This window comes from Crotalus tigris, unplaced genomic scaffold (genome assembly GCF_016545835.1).
Source record: "Crotalus tigris isolate CLP2741 ecotype Arizona unplaced genomic scaffold, ASM1654583v1 scf7180000019483.1746242, whole genome shotgun sequence".
Lineage (NCBI taxonomy): Eukaryota > Metazoa > Chordata > Lepidosauria > Squamata > Viperidae > Crotalus > Crotalus tigris.
Window position 1 is genome coordinate 540,578 of NW_024097562.1, and position 19,137 is coordinate 559,714.

At 41.7% G+C, this 19,137-nt stretch overlaps 1 protein-coding gene across 1 annotated transcript in view; it reads left to right on the forward strand.

Annotated features, from left to right (window-relative positions):
* The window catches only part of KDR (kinase insert domain receptor), a 79,455-nt gene extending 74,356 nt beyond the window's left edge, over positions 1–5,099 (forward strand). Inside the window, exons 26-30 of the mRNA XM_039362889.1 lie at positions 325–430; positions 689–840; positions 2,277–2,373; positions 2,489–2,577; positions 4,864–5,099. Of these exons, the coding sequence (XP_039218823.1) occupies positions 325–430; positions 689–840; positions 2,277–2,373; positions 2,489–2,577; positions 4,864–5,074 (655 nt within the window). The 3' untranslated portion in view covers positions 5,075–5,099. The remainder of the gene's footprint in view (positions 1–324; positions 431–688; positions 841–2,276; positions 2,374–2,488; positions 2,578–4,863) is intronic.
* The last annotated feature ends 14,038 nt before the right edge of the window (positions 5,100–19,137 follow it).

The following is a 19,137-nucleotide window of genomic DNA, read 5'->3' on the forward strand; positions in this document are numbered from 1 at the left end:
GAATTAGACTCTATTCAAGAGAGTCTATTCTATTGGCTTTCAAAAGCCAATAGAATAAAAGGGAGTAACACAGCTAAGGAAAGGGGGGAAAAAATGGCGGACTGCGTTGTTTGGCGACCCCCGTGAAATGGTCGTTCGACCCCAAATGGGGCCCCGACCCACAGGTTGAGAACCACTGTGTTAAAGGGATAGAAGAGCAAAGTCAAATACAGCAAATCTATTTTTCCCGTTCTCCCTTTATTCCTTACAACCATAACCATTAATAGTTAGCTGAATGGGTTTAAGTCCGGGACATATTTATTTATTGTAGGTTTAATTCTCCAGGTATCAAACAATGTTGGACTGCTGGCATGGTGAACCCAAACAAAGACCAACCTTCTCAGATCTGGTGGAGCACTTGGGGAATTTACTGCAAGCAAAGGTTCACAAGGTACAGGAATGTTTTACAACAGGGATGGGAAAGGATGACCTTCCATGACTTGTGGACTTCAACTCCCAGAGTTTCTAAGTCAGCCATGCTGGCTCAGGAATTCTGGGAGCTGAAGTCCACAAGTCATAAAGGGGACATCGTTCCCTACCTCTGTTCTACAGGCTGCCACCAACTCTCTGAATTTTGTTTTTTGTTTTTAACCCGCTCCATTCATTAATAATAAAAAGTAAACCTATTTTTGTCTGTCTTTCCCATCAGGATGGTAAAGATTATGTTGTCCTTCCCCAAGTTACGTTGCTTCATACTGAAGAAGATTCTGGGCTCTCCTTGCCAACGTCACCTGTTTCCTGCACGGAAGAAGAGGAAGTGTGTGATTCTCAGTTCCATTATGACAGCACGTCGCAAACAAGGTTTGTAATAGTTGGAGCGTTCCACTGGGAGTCTTCAACCACCCCTTCCCAAAGGCTGATAGTTGACGTGGTGATCATAGCAAAGATGAGAAAGGCATTTGTGTTGCTCGTTATTCAGTGCAATGTGTCGCGCTAAATGATAACTGTTTGTGTCCCACCCAAGAGACCAGGTGACTAATGTACAAGTAAACAATAGATGAATGAATGTGTACAATCTCAGTTAACTTCCCAGAAATGCCATCAGAATCCATGCAACAGAAACCTGGTCCTTGATGCCCAAAGGTTGTCTAAAGGAAGCACGTGTTTGACTTCTTTCCAGGAAATGGTTTAGGATGGTCCCTGGGAGAAAGAAGCTGGAAGGGTGGATTATCTAGGAAGTGTAAGAAGCAGCCTTCAGGGACAGAATAGGGTGACACTAAATATGCACATATTCACATACACACACAAACACACACCGGTATCCAATACAGGTTGCAGAATCCGTACAGGACCTAGATGCATCAAGGGGTTGACTGAATCCACAGGAAGTGCCTCTTTCTTCTGGATAAAATTGTAATCCAGTGGTGGCAAACCTATGGCACGGGTACCAGAGGCGGCACTCAGAGCCCCCTCTGTGGGCACACGTGCCATGCCCCGGAGATGGCAACCATCCCTTTTCCACCAGCTGCCCGCTAACTCGCTGAGGTCCCACGTGACCGGATGCATCCCAGGATGGGTGGTTTCCCTCTCCCCACTCCCATCCCTCCTGGCCTTGCATGCTCTTCTTTTCCCGTGCACGACCCACTGCATCGCCTCCTCAGCTGTCGGCCAGCCGTCCAGCTCAGAGGCGGCTTCTCTGAACTGCTGGCAGTGGGCTGCAGAGCCCCAGAGTGCGCTGCTGATGGACACTGTCGGCCCCCATGCGCTCGCTGGCCTCTGTGTGTGGGGGCTGATGGTGTCAGGCAGCGGCCACCCCGGCCCCTGCCTCACCTTGCCCTATAACAATGGCACCCCCACCCTGCCTCGCCTTGCCTTACCCTGCAGGACGAGCCTCCTGCCCACCACCCCACCTGCCAGAGACCATCTGGATCTCCCCCAACCCTGCCCGGCCCCCACAGGCATCCCTCCCCACAAACAACATCGAAGTGACCACACCTACCTTGGCCACACCCACCCAGTCTGCCATGACCACCATGGCCATGCCCACTCAGTGGGCCACACCCACCTGTCACCCGGTGATAAATAAATGGGTTTTGGGTTGCCGTTTGGGCACTCGGTCTCTAAAAGGTTCGCCATCACTGTTGTAATCGCTCAGATCATATGAGATTCTGGCAATCTTTCAGTGATACCTGGAATTGATGATGCTCACAGCTCAAGAGGGATGCTAGCTATACAAGTTTTGACTATCCAGTTTTACTAGCTTCGGCACACTAACAAGAGATCTATTTCTTTTTCAGTCAGCATTGCCCAGGAAGCAAAAGAAACAGTCGCCGGGTGAGTGTGAAGACTTTTGAATCTGTGCCCATAGAACCAATCATGAAAGTGGTTCAGGATGTAAGTCCGTTTTATAGCTTCTTCTTTTTTGGACTTTCGGTCCGTCCGTCTGTCCGTCCGTCTGTGTTTCCGTTGATTGTCCAAACAGCCCCCCCTCTTTTTTGGACTCTTTCAGGAAAATCAGACAGATAGTGGGATGATTCTCGCATCTGAAGAACTAAAGGCGTTAGAAGAGAAAGCTAAAGAACTGGTGTTGCCCTTCAGGTAAATCTGGAAAAACAATCATTACATCCACTTTATTAAAAAAAATAAAAATAAATCAAGGTGGTTCTGAATAAAAAACCAAAGTGCCCCCCGTGGGGAAACAGCCCAGTAGAAGTGGTTGATCTCCCCAAGTGCCCTTGGGTTTTAATGTTTTGATTTTAATTATTTGTGTTTTAATTATGTCTATATAGACTTTTTTTTTTTTTGCCTCTAAGCCACCCAGAATTTACCCTATGGCAGGGGTAGGCAACCTCAGCTCTTTTATGACTCATGGACTTCAACTCCCAGAATTCCTGAGTCAGCTATGCTATGCTGACCCAGGAATTCTGGGAGTTGAAGTCCATGAGTCATAAAAGAGCCGAGGTTGCCTACCCCTGCCCTAGGGTAAAATGGGCGGCCAATAAATGTTATTATGTAAATAAATACATAAATAAATATAATTCTCTACTTGAGAGGAAATATCTAGAGCAGTGGTTCTCAACCTTTTTAATGCCGCGACCCCCAACCGGTCGTAAGTCGAGAACTACTCAACCGGTCGTAAGTCGAGAACTACTCAACCGGTCGTAAGTCGAGGACTACTCAACTGGTGCAGCACCGTTTGCAGAATGGGACTTTTGGCGGGCTCAGCAGGGCAGAGACAGCCTGGACAATTCTATTGGCTTTTGAAAGCCAATAGAATTAGACTCTATTCAAGAGAGTCTATTCTATTGGCTTTCAAAAGCCAATAGAATAAAAGGGAGTAGCACAGCTAAGGAAAAGGGGAAAAAAATGGCGGACTGCGTTGTTTGGCAACCCCCGTGAAATGGTCGTTCGACCCCAAATGGGGTCCCGGCCCACAGGTTGAGAACCACTGATCTAGAGTTATCTACCTCTCTTTTGGATAGATTTATTCTTGTAATGTTCCATCAGTGATGTCAGACTCTTGGGAAATGGGAGAAAAGATCATATCAGTGCCCAATACCGTAAGCTAAGGCTTAAACTGTCCATCAGCATTTTGACTTCCTGGGGTTCCAATGTTGCTTTGGGAATCACTGCTCCGATTATATTCCATGTTTATTTATTCTGGCATTCTTTCCCTTTTTCCCTCCATAGCAGTTTGATAGAATATTTGCTACTAGATGGCCGTTAGTGTCAGGGAGAGACGTCACTGATAGATGGAGATGTTTCTCCATCTCTCCTTGTGTTTCATTCACGTGGAATAGAATAGAACAGGGGTGTCAAACTCGCAACGTCACATGACATTTTGCGACGTATCATGACTTTTTTTCCCATTACTGGCAATGGGGTGGCCGCGGTTTTGGCATGACGCATCCGGCCCGTGGGCCGGCAGTTTGACACTCCTGGAATAGAATGTAGAATAGAATATTTTGTTGGCCAATATTTTGATTGGACACACAAGAATTTGTCTCCGGTTCAGAAGCTCTCAGTGTACGTGCAAAGGAACAGAGTAATAATAATCATAATAATGATATCAATAAAGAAGGGTAGTAAAGAAGATGGAAATGATAATAATAATAATATTATAACATGGATAAATATACTTAGACATAAAGCGGTAATATGAGAATTAGGTGTTCATCAGAGTGATGGCCCGAGAGAAAAAACTGCCTACGTGTCTAGTTGTTTTGGCATGTAATGCCCTATAGTGCCATCCTGAGGGGAGGAGCTGAAACAGTTTATGTCCAGGATGTGAGGGCTCTGTAGATATTTTCTCAGCCCTCTTTCTGACCCTTGGAATAGACAGGTCCTCCATGGAAGGCAGGTGTCTTTTGGATAAAAGAATCAATTTGACGGAAGGTTTTATTCTTTTAATTATCTTTTCCCCACACGTTGTCAGAGCTGGTTTTCAACTCTTTAGCGCCAGAATGCTGTACTCAATAAAGTTTTGCACCAGAGATCGGAATGTCTCAGGTGTGCTTATCTTGTTGGGATCTTTATCCGGAATCTTGACACTAGGCTGGTTGAAATTGTTTTTTTTCTGCAGTCCTAACTATCTGTTGAAATCTGTACCGGTCCTGTTTTGGGTGCTGTATCAAATCAGACAGAAATGTCCTCCATACTTATTGGCCAAGGCAAAAATCCCATCTTGATAGCCCTTTCAGGTAGTTCAGAATGCAGCAGAGCTTTGTGTACTAACTCCTCTCCTTCTGTGGACTGGAACATCTTTGATATGCTGGTTGTCCATTCTGGGTCTCTTCCTTCTGTCTCCCTAGGTCACTCTCACACGCCATTACGCATACTCTGAACCCCAGTGCAAAATTAGCCGTTTTCATTTTTGTTTTTCAGTGGGCTGATTTCCAGTAAAAGCAACGAATCTGTTATGTCTGAAGCTTCAAATCCCACCAGTGGCTACCAGTCAGGCTATCATTCAGACGACATGGACACTACCATTTGTCCTAGTGAAGAAACAGAACTTTTAACGCTCAGGGATGATGCTTCTCAGACCTGCTACGTTGCCTACGGCCCCGCTATCTCTCTGACTTCACAGTCTGTATAAGGACTTCTCCAAAAAAAAAAAAAAAGGCAACAACTGGAACTTGTGCCAAACATCGCCTTTTCCCAAAAGCCGTTGTATTCATACCCAGAATATAGGAAGGGAGAAAAATATGAATTTTCCCCCAAAAAACCTTTTATGATGAAGAAAAATTGCAATAAGGAATCCTGGAGGCAGTGCAAGACTTTAAGAGAGCTTAAAGATATATTAGACATTGCTGAAAGTCACAATCATTTCATCATCAGTTTGAACACAAGAACATCGTAAAATCTGATAAAGGAGGCCATCTCTCGATGCTGTTATGTGACGATGGAAAGAGGCTCAGTCCGAATCCTTTGAATTTTGGGTTGGTCAGCAATGAGGTGTCAGAAATGTGGATGGTGGAGTCCGAGACAGTGCCTGACAGTACAGCCCCTGCCTTTCCTAAATCCTCTTTTATCTATTCCAGTGGTTCTTAACCTTTTTGAATGAATCGCCCCCTTGAGCCAGTAAGGAAGTTGTCATCGCCCCCCTCCCCCAACATAACCTCTCAATCACAACATAGGAAATAATTCTTCAATTTATGCAAACCCTTTTTTTTGTTTTCTTTCAAATTGTCATCAGGACATATCGATGCAAATATTTTTTTCCAGTCTTTTTCCCATATCTCCCATATTCTGGCCAATGGCGTGCCGCTATATGGGTAGAGGCTGCTGCGCAACGCGCATGAAGATAAGCGATGCGTCTTCACATATGTACGGCCTTCTGTACTGAAGCTAGCTGGAGGAACATTTGAAAACACAATTCAATCTACTAATAGCGAGCGATCTGATGTTTTTGTACGACAGATATACAGCGATTCACTGTACGGAAAAGTCTCAGAAGTGTCCCCCAAACTTCTCGCTCCATCGCCCCCATATCGCCCCCTTTTCGTTCCTTCGCCCACGCGTCGCCCCTTTTCATTCCATCGCACCCCTGAAAAATGAAATCACCCCCTGGGGGGCAATATCACCCAGGTTAAGAACCACTGATCTATTCCATTGAAGGATTCTTCTGTCTAAACCAGGGGTAGGCAACCTTGGCTCTTTTATGACTCGTGGACTTCAACTCCCAGAATTCCTGAGCAGTATGGCTCAGCTTGGAAACCTCTCCCTTTCCCCTCAGCATGGCTGGCTCAGGAATTCTGGGAGTTGAAGTCCACGAGTCATAAAAGAGCCAAGGTGGCCTATCTCTGGCCTAGGCTTAGGCCGCTTTATGACTTGTGGACTTCAACTCCCAGAATTCCTGAGTCAGCCAGGCTGAGGGGAAAGGGAGAGGTTTCCAAGCTGAGCCATGCTGGCTCAGGAATTCTGGGAGTTGAAGTCCACGACTCATAAAAGAGCCAAGGTTGCCTATCCCTGGTCTAAACCTTGCTGTTGAAAATAAGCCATTAAGTGCTGCTGAAGGCAAGGTAACTGTCTTTGTGAAAAGCTTTGTTTTAGTACATGGGCCTTGATGTCCTTTTGGGCCTTTCAAAGAAGGCTTCCTACTGAAATAAATCCTGTAGGCTTGAGAAATGCTTAAAAATGAAGCAAATCACTCCAGAGTTTTAACCATTACTCACCAAAGAATGGTGGTGAACTTGTCTTTACTCGATTAGAATTGTATGGTTCTGAAGGCTGTTATTCCTTTTTTGGGAAACAGCCACCTTGTAATGCAGCCAATCAAATTGTCCATAAAACCAGTTTTATCACTGAGATAACAGAATAACAGAGTTGGATGGGACCTTGGAGGTCATCTAGTCCAGAGGTCCCCAACCCCTGGAAGGTAGACTGGCACCGGGCCCTGGCATGCCAGAAGCCAGGCTGCACAAACAAGCGAAGCCCCATCCACGGGATGCAGGCAGCACACAAAACCACACCCCTCTGGTCCGCAAAAAAACCCCTCTCCCCCACAGAACCGGTCCCAAGTGCCTAAAAGGTTGGGGGTCTCTGATCTAGTCGAACTCTGTGCTCAAGCAGGAGACCCTATACCAGTTTGGCTGGCTGAGGAATTCTGGGAGTTGAAGTCCACAAGTCTTAACGTTGTCAAGGTTGGGGACCTCTGCCCTATACCATTACTACTGCTCAGAATGTTCTGATGGGCTTTTCAAGTGGAAAGATTCCACAACGTGGTCACCTACAGCTCTAACTGTCATCATGACGTACATTGACTTTTCTTTACAGGAAAAATACCATGAAGCTATGTTGACTAGCGTCGTTTTGGTTACTTTTGTATTTTCCATTCATGGTTTTGTATTTTGTTTTTAATATCTCGAGCCTAACAAACCCATGAATTAACAACAACAAAAAATAAAAATAAAAAGGCACAATGCAGTATTTATAGTCTGGATAGGTAGAAAGATTTGTAATATATTATGGAAATAAATAAATAAATATATTGTATAATGAAAGCTCAGTGGAACTTATTCTCCAGTTCGCTGGATGTTCGGCTCACGGTTAAAAAGGGTTCAGTTCTCAGCTGAACATTTTTGAATGCGGGTGATTTTGTACAGTCGTTGATGTGTAAATTCATCACTTCACAACAATCTGAAAGGAGCTTCGTGTAGTCTTTCGCAAGTTACATTTTCGTTCTCCAACATTTATAGGATCAAGGTATCTCACCTGCCAGGTAAGTATTCCAACATTTATATCCGATGGACTAAGTAAATCGGTTCTGTGTCATTTCAAATAGTCAACATGCTTACATTTTTATTAGAATTTTTTTTCTCCTGCAAAAAAAATTCAGATCAGCAAAAGAACAATCCCACACCTGGCCTTGTTTGTTTCTACTTTGTTTTATTTTTTAACATCCTGGCACATCTCAGGAATCTGTGGCTCTGTTAGTCCTTTTTTTAGAAAAAACATCTGGTCTTTCAAAACATCTTCCTTTCAAAATATATATATTTAGTCTCTGCATTCTTGGCAAAATGCCAGCTGGGTCACATCTGTTTTAGCAGATGTCAGACTGCACAATATTTTAATGATGACACTGTAAATGAAGATGGGTTTTTTTGTGCACCTGCACACGTGTACACCCAGTGCTTAATGTATGTCTTAACCTTTGGGGAGATGGATGTTGAGTTTGTTCCGGGAAATGTATATTGTCATTTACAGCTCTGAACAAGTCTACTTGGAAACAAAGTCTATTAAGTGTGTTTGTAACATAACTCCTGTATAACTTAATGCAGGCAACGGCAATCTTAGTCATTAAGAGACTACTTATTGCACACACGGTCAATGCATATGTTTTTTGCAAAGGAATAAAGCAGTAAAAAGAAACTTAAAAAGGACTGCTTTTCCTAGATCAATGGTGGTGAACCCATGGCACGGGTGCCAGAGGCGGCACTCAGAGCCCTCTCTGTGGGCCGCACGCCGTCGCCCCATTCCTAGGCCTTCAGCTGGGTTTTATAAAACCTTTTCACTTTAGACCTCTGCCACCATGTGCAAAAAAAAAAAAAAAAGGTTCAGTCAATTTCAACTTCTCGCAGGAAAAAAAAAGATCTTGCAAAGTTGGAATTGATTGATTGAACTTTTTAGTCTCACCCAGTCTGCCATTACCACTGCAGCCACGCCCACCCAATGGGCCACACCCACCCGGCACTTGACGATGCATAAGTGGGTTTTGGGTTGCAGTTTGGGCACTCAGTCTCTAAAAGGTTCGCCATCACTGTCCTAGATCATTGAATCCCCAGGGGGGAAAAATATTTAATGGCTTCTGGGTCCAACTCAGATTTTTTTCTTCTGCACAGCAACTGCATGATCATCCACAAGCCAGTACTCTGAATATTAGGTATTGTAGAAGATTCTGTGTTAGATTCACGCTTTAGATTCCAACTCCCCAACATTTCACAATTGAACAAATAAGGGAATGCACTGGATTTGGCCAAGAAAATGAATGAAAAATCACTACATTCATATCAGGGGTGGATTTTAATGGCTCTTGGAGACCAAGCAGAATCCTTCCAAGCTACCAAAATAATATCCGGAGCTACCGAAAGGCTATATGTCTTTCTCTCTCTTTATACCAGGGGTCTTCAAACCTGGCAACTTTAAGACTTGTGGACTTCAACTTCCAGAATTCCTCAGCCAGCCAGCCAGGCTGGCTGAGGAATTCTGGGAGTTGAAGTCCACAAGTCTTAAAGTTGCCAAGTTCGAAGACCCCTGCTTTATACAATCCTAAACATTAAGATACTACATAGAGCAAGGATTGAGGAAGAACTTCAAAAAAGGTGAAGGGCCTTATGTTGACTTACACGTCTAACTGTTTAAAGATAACATTATTCAAGTCCCACAGGATGCTGAGCTTTAGGCTAAGCGTTTTTACTAAATGTGATTTAAATCCCACCCTCTCCAGCTTCTCAGACTGATCAGGTCCTGGAAAACATCATTTAGGCCTCATTTGGGAGAAGAATAGGAGCTCTTTACTTTATGCTGCTGATAAGTATCTAAGAGAAGAAGTTGTTTAATGGGATTTGGGAAACTTGTCTTTTTGTTACTCTAAAGTGGGACTGTGTAAAGCCTAATCCAAAGATGTAATTAGCTGTTAATCTTCTTAGGTTCACCAGGAGCTAAAACATAAACTGCGGACTATGCACAGTAATTTTGAATATAAGTCGACAGCTTTTGTTGGCTGCTGCCCTGTATATAACATCTGGAAACTTCCTCAAATGCCAGAATCAAAAGATCTTTAATTAACTATTTAAACTGAAAGCAAATATAGCACCCCTGAAGTTGAAACTCAAGTACTTTGGTCATCTAATGAGAAGGAAGGACTCACTGGAGAAGAGCCTGATGCTGGGAAAGATTGAGGGCAAGAGAAGAAGGGGACGACAGAGAATGAGGTGGCTGGATGGAGTCACTGAAGCAGTAGACGTGAGCTTCAATGGACTCCAGAAGATGGTAGAGGACAGGAAGACCTGGAGGAACATTGTCCATGGGGTCGCGATGGGTTGGACACAACTTCCCAACTAATAACAAAAACGGGTTGTTGTCTATAGATATGTTGTATATAGTATGTTTATATATGTGTAATGTATGTGGACACTTTTGAAAGCAGCCATCAAAATTTCATTGTTAATGTGTGCCAGTGTCCCCACAGTAAAAAATGACAATAAAGGTTATGTTGATCTTAATGCTTCCACACAAAGCAAGAGTCAGCCAGATGCTGTTATTTGCTGAGATTAACCTACTAGGACAGTGGTTCTCAACCTTTTTAATGCTGTGACCCCCCAACCGGTCGTAAGTCGAGGATTACTCAACTGGTCGTAAGTCATAACTACTCCACTGGTGCAGCACCGTTTGCAGAATGGGACTTTTGGCGGGCTCAGCAGGGCAGAGACAGCCTGGACAATTCCTATTGGTTTTGAAAGCCAATAGAATTAGACTCTGTTCAAGAGAGTCTATTCTATAGGCTTTCAAAAGCCAATAGAATAAAAGGGAGTAGCACAGCTAAGGAAAAGGGGGGAAAAAATGGCGGACTGCGTTGTTTGGCGACCCCCGTGAAATGGTCGTTTGACCCCAAATGGGGTCCCGACCCACAGGTTGAGAACCACTGTCCTAGGAGGACTGGCCATTTAAACTGGAAGGAGAAACATTCATTTGTTCTCTGTCGGTTCTATTGGGAAAATGGCAGAAGAAGAAATCTATCTTAATGCTTGTTCTTTTTAATAAATTCCCACTATACGTCCATTCAAACTGGGAGGCACAAACAGAATGGAGAAATACAGCCCTTAATTTTGTAGGAGATCATTTTATGAACTTTTGTTTCATGGCATAAAATGCAAGCTTATATGTGAGTCTTTGGGAGATAGTTTTACAATAACAGCTCTTGGAATGCATTTAAATGTTGAGTTTTAAATTACAGTTCCCAAGACTTCTTTACATTTTCTGATAAAACTATTAAAGTGCCAGGGGCTGTTAAGTGTCACAGCTTGGTTAAGTACTAAACCAGCATGACATAAGCAGATAAAGCAAATGCAATTATCAACACAAAGACCAGACATATTATTAAATAAATGGCCTTTTCAACCATGTTCTCCCAATAATTTGACTGCTTTCTTGATGAAGATAATTAGGTTTTATTAGCAATTTGCAATTCACATTAACTTTATGGCTGCTGCAGATAGCACTATAGTATAATAATGTTGATTTCTTCCACAATAAATATAGCCTGCTTTTAATATATAGATCAATCTTCCCCATCTAGTTCATTCAAGTGCGTTAGATTATAGCTCCCTCCATTTACCCAGACTGGCTGGGAATGATGAGAATTGTAGTCCTTCATGCCTGAAAGCTCCCAGAATGGGAAAGGTGGCTGCGAATTAATGAAATATCATTGATACGCTGGAAGGCAAAAATTGGTGGTGGAATTAAACGGTGAATGTTACCCTCCAAACGTTGAAGAAGCCTTCAAAAATGGGAACATCCCTACATGTCTTTTTCTTTTCTTGTGGTGCTTTATTGCTCTTCAGTATTATACTGATTGACATGAGCTACACTACAGTATAGGAAAAGATCTCTGGTTGCTTTGCCTATTCCAGTGATGGCGAACCTTTTAGAGACCGAGTGCCCAAAAACCACCCCGCCCCCGCCCTGCCTGCCACCCTGTGCCCCGCCTGCCCACAGGGCCACCCACTGCCTCCACGGCCACCGCAGATCGCCTAGGAAGCCCAGTAGTGCCATGGTGGCCACACCCTCCACCCACGCTCTGCTGCAGCATCTGTACATGACGGAGCACGAGGGTGGAGTCTTGTCCCCGCTACCCGGCTGCCATGTCCTTGGCTGTGCTGCTCTGCGTGGGCTGCACCCAGGGGCGACCTCCGGGGAGGCTGCTGGTGAGGAGGGGGCCATGGGGGAAGGCAGGGCTGGAGTGATGGCACGCGTGCCCACAGAGAGGGCTCTGAGTGCCATCTCTGGTTCGCCACCGATGGCCTATTACAATGAGAAAAATGCTACACAGAGATGACAGAGGAAAAATGTATTTGGAACATTATGACTTATAATTATACATGTACAAGAAAGGGAGATAGAAGTGAAAGGGCCAGTAGCAGAACGATAATAGCAACCAATGCTAAGGGTACATTTAAAACACAGCTTAATCAACTGGGACCGATGACGAGGTTCAGGAGCCGAGTGCAGATATTGACCAATCCTATAGAGGACACTCCCATTGACTGGCGTTAAGCCCTGATGATGTCGTACTTTCTGACAAAAGCTCAGCGTTATATTAAATTTTTCTGGTTTTAATCTTTCCTGGTGTTCGGATTTGTTTGTTTTTTGTAGTATGACTATACCCCGGAATCGTGTTTTTAATGATATTATTCACACACACACACACACACACACACACACACTGATAAGACTTTGCTTATCAGAAGGTCACAAAAGGGATCACATGATCCCGGGACACTGCAACCGTTATAAATATAAATCCGTTCCCAAGCGTTTGAATTTTGCTCAAGTGACCATGGGGATGCTGCAGTGGTCATAAGTGTGAAAAATGATAATAAGTCACATTTTCCCAAGCTATTGTAACTTTGAATGGTCACTAAATGAATTGTTGTTAAGTCAAGGACTTCCTGTATATATCGGTTGCCAAGTGCCCAAATTTTGATCCCGTGAGTAAGGGGGATGCTGCAATGGTGATAAGTGTGTGGACCACTCCTCGCCTTTTTTTTTTAGTGCTGTTATAATTTCAAACAGTCACTAAATGAATGGTTGTAAATTGAGAACTACCTGTTCTGCATTTGAATTGTAAATAAATAATTCACTGTTAGTATTTCAAAGAGGCAAGAAAGCAATTGGGACCCCAGCAATCTCCAAGGATTGAGGTAAAAGGAAATCTACTACGGATTTAGGAACCAGTTAAATAAGTTTCCCACGCATTCTCAACAAGATGAGAGGGGAAAAAAAGCCATCGTTCTAAGTATAGATATCCTGTCCATATCTATTGTCATGGGAATGTTATCTATTCTTAAGAGGGAAAGGAAGAGGGGGGGAAAAAACCCTCAAAAATTATTGAATGAAGTCTGTAGAGAAATTGCACTGTTATTGTTTATTTGTAAATTTTAGATAGAAGAAATATCAACACATCCCTTTGTGGCCTGAGTATTCCTGTTGACAGGAAATGTACATTGCTTTTGTAAAACAAACTTTTATTCCCAAATGAAGTAAATGCTCTGACACTTGTGCATGGACATAAACATTTTTTTAAAAAATTACTTCACTCAATTAATATTAGAATTAGTATTTAGATGAAGTTTTTATAGGACTATAAAATGGTCCACACATCTCCATCACTACATACCTTGATCCAGTTCTATGCAGGAAGCTGGGCTAGATGATGATGATAATGAAGAAGGAGAAGAAGAAGAAGAAGAAGAAGAAGAAGAAGAAGAAGAAGAAGAAGAAGAAGAAGAAGAAGAAGAAGAAGAAGAAGAGGTTGGAAGGGACCTTGAAGGTCATCTAGTCTATCTGCCTGCTCTGGCAGGAAACCATATATCATTTCAGACAAATGGCTGTTCAGTTTCTTCTTAAAAACTTCCAGTGTTGGAGTATTGCTAGCTTCTGGAGGCAGGTTGTTCCACTTATTAATTGTTCTCACTGTCAGGAAATTCCTCCTTAGTTCTAGGTTGCTTCTCTCTTTGGTTAGTTTCCATCTCTTGCTTGTCCTGCCCTCAGTTGCTTTGGAGAATAGCTTGACTCCCTCTTCTTTGGGGCAGCCCCTGAGATGATCTCCACGTCTTCTGAACATCTAACATTTTATGATTCTCTTATTTTAAAGTAAAAGAAGAGAAAGGGACAATACCAACAGTCAAATACATCTGGGGAGTCCTCTTATTCCTGTTTGCTGGTTATCTCCATTTGACATCCATGTCACGTTTTAGATTTCAATAGTTACAAGGAAACGGAATAAAATTTGCTTCAAATTAGCACATAAATTGATACAGACAAATACACACATCACATACTATTTTACATACATTAGTTCCTTAGACCTGAAATAATTTAGAACAGGGATTAAAGTAACAGGCTGGAAACTAGGAGATTGTGATTGTGAGATAATGGCAAACCACTTCTTAAGAAAACTGCAAGGGCTAAGTTTCAGGAAATTGCCAAGGATCACTTCTGATATATGCACAGACTGAGCAGGGGGTTGGACTAGACGACCTCCAAGGTCCCTTCCAACTTTACTACTACTACTACTACTACTACTACTACTACTACTACTACTACTACTACTATTATTATTATTATTATTACATGGCCTTGGCCATATTCACAAGTTAATGACTGAAACACCAAATGGTGACTTGAATATATGAAACTTCATCGTAGATCAAGCATGAGAAACAAAATATATCAAATTTCCCCTAAATTCAATTTTTTTCTGTTGGAATTGATCTTTATATACAATTCTTAAAGAGAGGAAGTAATTGTAGCCTTCCCAATCTGGTGATCTTGAGAAGTTTAAGGACTACAATCCCCCAGAATTCCTAGCATCTCTAATTCAAAGGATCACAGGTAATTCTGTTATCAAAGAAGGGAAAGAACTTGGCCACTGTCTTAGGAAAGCTGTGACCCGTCAGAGTAAATAATACAGGTTGAAGTGAATAAAGAATCTGACATCTGGGTTCTTTGTCCCTAGAGTTTTAAAGAAGAAGTTGGAAAGCCACCTTTCAAGAGTGATTTAACTCAATATTGCCCAAAAATATGACTAATCGGGACAAGCAGATTTTGGTTAATCTGACAGATTTTGAGGTTGTTAATAAGGTAAAATACTTGGGGGTTATTTTATCTGTTTCTAATGCAAAACTGTACAAAAATAATTATGAAAGGCTGTGGGTCAATATACAAAGAGATTTGAAAAATTGGGAGAAATTGCAATTATCTCTTTTGGGAAGAATTGCGGTGATTAAAATGAATGTTTTGCCAAAGTTTCTTTTTTTATTTCAAATGATACCTATCTTAAAGAATGAGGTTAATTTAGATGAATGGCAGAAAGGTATTAGTAAATTTATTTGGGCAGGGAAAAAACCAAGAGTAAAACTTAAAATTATACAAGATATTCGTGAGAGAGGTGGACTCAAGGTACCGAATTTGAAATTGTATTATGAGGCTGTGGTTTTAACATTAATAAGCGATTGGGTCAATTTAACAAATGTAGAAATACTCCTCCTGGAGGGTTGGGATTTACTTTTTGGATGGCATGCCTATTTAATTTTTAATAAAAAGGTTGATACAGCCGCAAGGTTGTTAGTAGGGCAATATTGGAAGAAGGAATCTTTGCCTATTTTGCGAGATTGGTTTTTTAAAGTTTCTTATTTGGCGGAAATGGCAAAGATTTCGGCTTTCTTGAAGGATCAATCGCAAGAGAAGTATTTTGCGGTATGGAAAAAATGGATAGATTTTATACAATATAAGTTGGATATAAAAAAATATTATTTAGTTTTTCAATAACTTATATTTAAAATTTAATATTTTATAGACTTTATTTTTTATTATTTTTATTTTATTTTCTTATATCTTTTTTCTTTTTTCCTTTTCTTTATTCTTTTTCTTTTTAAGCATTTTTTTTCTAATATTTATGTTTTTTATACATACATTATTGTTAATTATCTTATAATTTGTTTAAGTAATGTATTTAGATTTATTTATGGTTTATATCTTTTAAAGATTTTTTGAAGAAATTTCAATTAAGCCTATATTCAGCTCTGGGAAGGTCGGGGGAGGGAATGGGAGGGTCGGGGAGGTCTGGGCAAGGGTTGTTTTGTTTTTGTAAAATTTTAAAAATTTTCAATAAAAAAAAATAGTTGTAAAAAAAATAAAAAATAAAATAAAGAGTGATTTAACTCGTTTTCTACACAGTGAAGAAGGCTGGATTAGATGATCCTTCTGATACCATCTATCTCTACAATTCTTTAATTCCAGGACTTCACATATAGTGGCTTTTTCTATACTGAAGTTCAGTGGAACAGTTTTTAGTGCTCCTAGTCAACAGCACTAAAAAAAAGAACAACAGTGTCCAAAATCCACAGTTGGATTCCTTTGAACTATGCACAATTCTTGGTGATTTCCGGAACACAACTGCACACTTTTATTGGCAACAATATGGAAATAATATGTCATTGTCTTCTGCAATATTGTTGAGTTGGGTATGCCTCTGATCATACAATGTTAAACTATTTGCCTCTTCAGCTCTAAGGGGGACTGGGGACAGAAATACTAATGTTTCATAGAACAGGGATCCCCAACACCTTGTACTGGATCCGCTGTCGTAGAACATCAACACAAAAACATCAGCATTTGGTTTATAAAACATAAACATTTGGGTCATTAAAATAAACCCGAACTTATAAAACATCTTGCTGCAAAAAGCGCTAGGCTTTGTTGTGTCGGAGGAAATGATGAAAAGACTTTTTTTTAAAAAAAAAGCTGGTGAAATGATTCTTAAAAAGATCTGTCTATCCTCCATCCTGTACGATTTTGTTTTTGCCTGAAATAGCATTTCGAGCTTGACGACAATTCCCTTCTTCTGAAATAGGATGATCAAGGCAGATCTTTTTCAGTAACTCTTTGGTTTATTTGTAGGATTTCAGCCTCAGTCCTGCAAAATCCTCAAGAGACCTGGTTCTGGGCTGGAATCTTGAATCGTGCCCTCTGACTGTTTGTTTTGAAAACAAAACCGCCACCAAAGCTCTCTAAAGAAGAGAACTGTGGATTACACAGTCACTTGATATTATAGCCCAAACGAAGGAGCTGGCTGGTGTTAATTGAGGTCATCTTTAAAGGCATTTGATGGGTTTCTCCAGATGCCCTGTGCCCTGAACCACTTCCAGTGCTGGGGAAGACATGGGCTCCCTGTAATTTTTGCCTTTTGCAGGTAAAAATGGCTGGCTGGGTGATGAAGGTGCATCTCCATGCTATTTGGGAAAAAAAGGATAAATCCTAATGGTAACTGCATTTTGGGCTTAAGCTTCCTCTTTCCAGAAATGTCCTGCCTGTCAGAACCCTGAGTTTTCTTTCTCCTGGAAAAAAATATAGAATCTAGAATAATCTATGTTAGGGTACTTTCATACCAATTGGTCTCCATGACGTAGAGCAGGGGTAGGCAACCTTGGCTCTTTTATGACTGGTGGACTTCAACTCCCAGAATTCCTGAGCCAGCATGGCTCAGCTTGGAAACCTCTCCCTTTCCCCTCAGCATGGCTGGCTCAGGAATTCTGGGAGTTGAAGTCCACGAGTCACAAAAGAGCCAAGGTTGCCTACCCCTGACCTAGAGGGACAATTCTACCTAGAAGCTCCGCAAATAGATCAGAGTGATGCTAAACAATACAGGCAGGATATAGTCAGGAAATTCTTCATGCCAGCAAATCACTTGCAGGTAGTCCTTGACCGGGGGTCTTCAAACTTGGCCCTCAGCCAGCGTACGCTGGGCTGAGGAATTCTGGGAGTTGGAAGTCCACAAGTCATAAAAGGGCCAAGTCTGAAGACCCCTGTCCTTGACTTACAAGCAGTGCTTAGTGATTATTTGAAGTTTTTAAGAAGAGACTGGACAACCATTGGTCTGAAATGGTATAGGGTTTTCTGCCTGAGCAGGGGGTTGGACTAGAAGACCTTAAAGGCCCCTTCCAACTCTATTATTGTTATTGACTTTGGTTTCATAGTCTGCCTTGCCTTGAAGGGCTAACTTCAGCACACGACGCTGGCTCACTTTAACCTCTTGCCATCTGCCATATTGGACGGAAGCACAATAGTCAAGTAGAATCTCTTTTCCAGTACAAATTTGCTCTTGTAATTGGGAGGAATTTAGTTCGTACAGTCCCTCAGAGTCCTTTTTCTAAGAACCTGCATCCTACGCTGGCTAACTGAAGGATAATTTTGTTTTATACAACTGAATTTGAACCTGAACAGAAAGTCTCAGCGTTCTGTACCGCCACTATGGATTTATGCAGGAAAATATCACTTTCAGTTTAAGATTTTTATAATATAAAATGTACACTTTTTATGCTGTTTCATGTCTTTTTTTCCTCAGATGCCACCAATCACTCATCACAATACACTTATACATGCAAACGTTTTTTTTATTTTGAATGTTATACTTTTTCTCAAGGTAAAAATTTGATCCAGGCTGCCTCCTTCCGCTCTTATTTCCCTCTGCGTTATGGTATGTCAACGACGGGTGAGGATTAAACTTTTATTGTTTAATTCTATCATCCATGACCCAGATCAAAATACCAGGCTTTAATCCCTCTAGGTATTATTAGCTCACAAATGACTGACGCTTGTGCTATCACTTGTGGGTCAATATATTTTATCTTACACAATTCAGCTTTCTGTTAACTATCACAGTATGTTTGCATTTCATTCCTTTTTTTTTCACCTCACACCTTATCTTTTCCCCCTTTCTGTATATATCTGCCTGCCAAGTGAGATTAACACTTCATAGGCTAAATGAGGCTGACTCTGTCCCCAAAGGTAACATCTACCTCCAGGTGGGTTGAACTTCTTGTGACTTTATGGGCAGTACAGCCACATGACAACATTAAGGAAGCACTTTGCCTGCTGACCTCTTCTGGATGTAATTTTTTTTAAGAAATCATCCTGATCAAGCCTCCAGCTGGGGGTTTATTAGTGGTCTCTCATCCAGAATAAGAGACTTAGAAATGACCTTGGAGGTCATCTAGTCCAACCCCCCTGCTCAGTTAGGAATCCATTTCAGACAAATGGTTGACCAATCTCTTCTTAAAAACTTCCAGTGTTGGAACATTCACCACTTCTGGAGGCAGGTTGTTCCACTGATGTTGTTCTAACTGTTGTTCTAACTGTCAGGAAATTTTTCCTTAGTTCTAGGTTGCTTGTCTCCTTGATTATTTTCCATCCATTGCTTCTTGTCCTGCTTTCAGGTGCTTTGGAGAATAGACAGACCCCTTCTTCTCTGTGGCAGCCCCTCAAATATTGGAACACTGCTATCATGTCACCCTTTCTCCTTCTTTTCATTTTTTTAAAATTTTCTTTCCAATCTCAACCATTTCAAGTCAGGCAAGAGTGACCGGATGCTGCTACCTA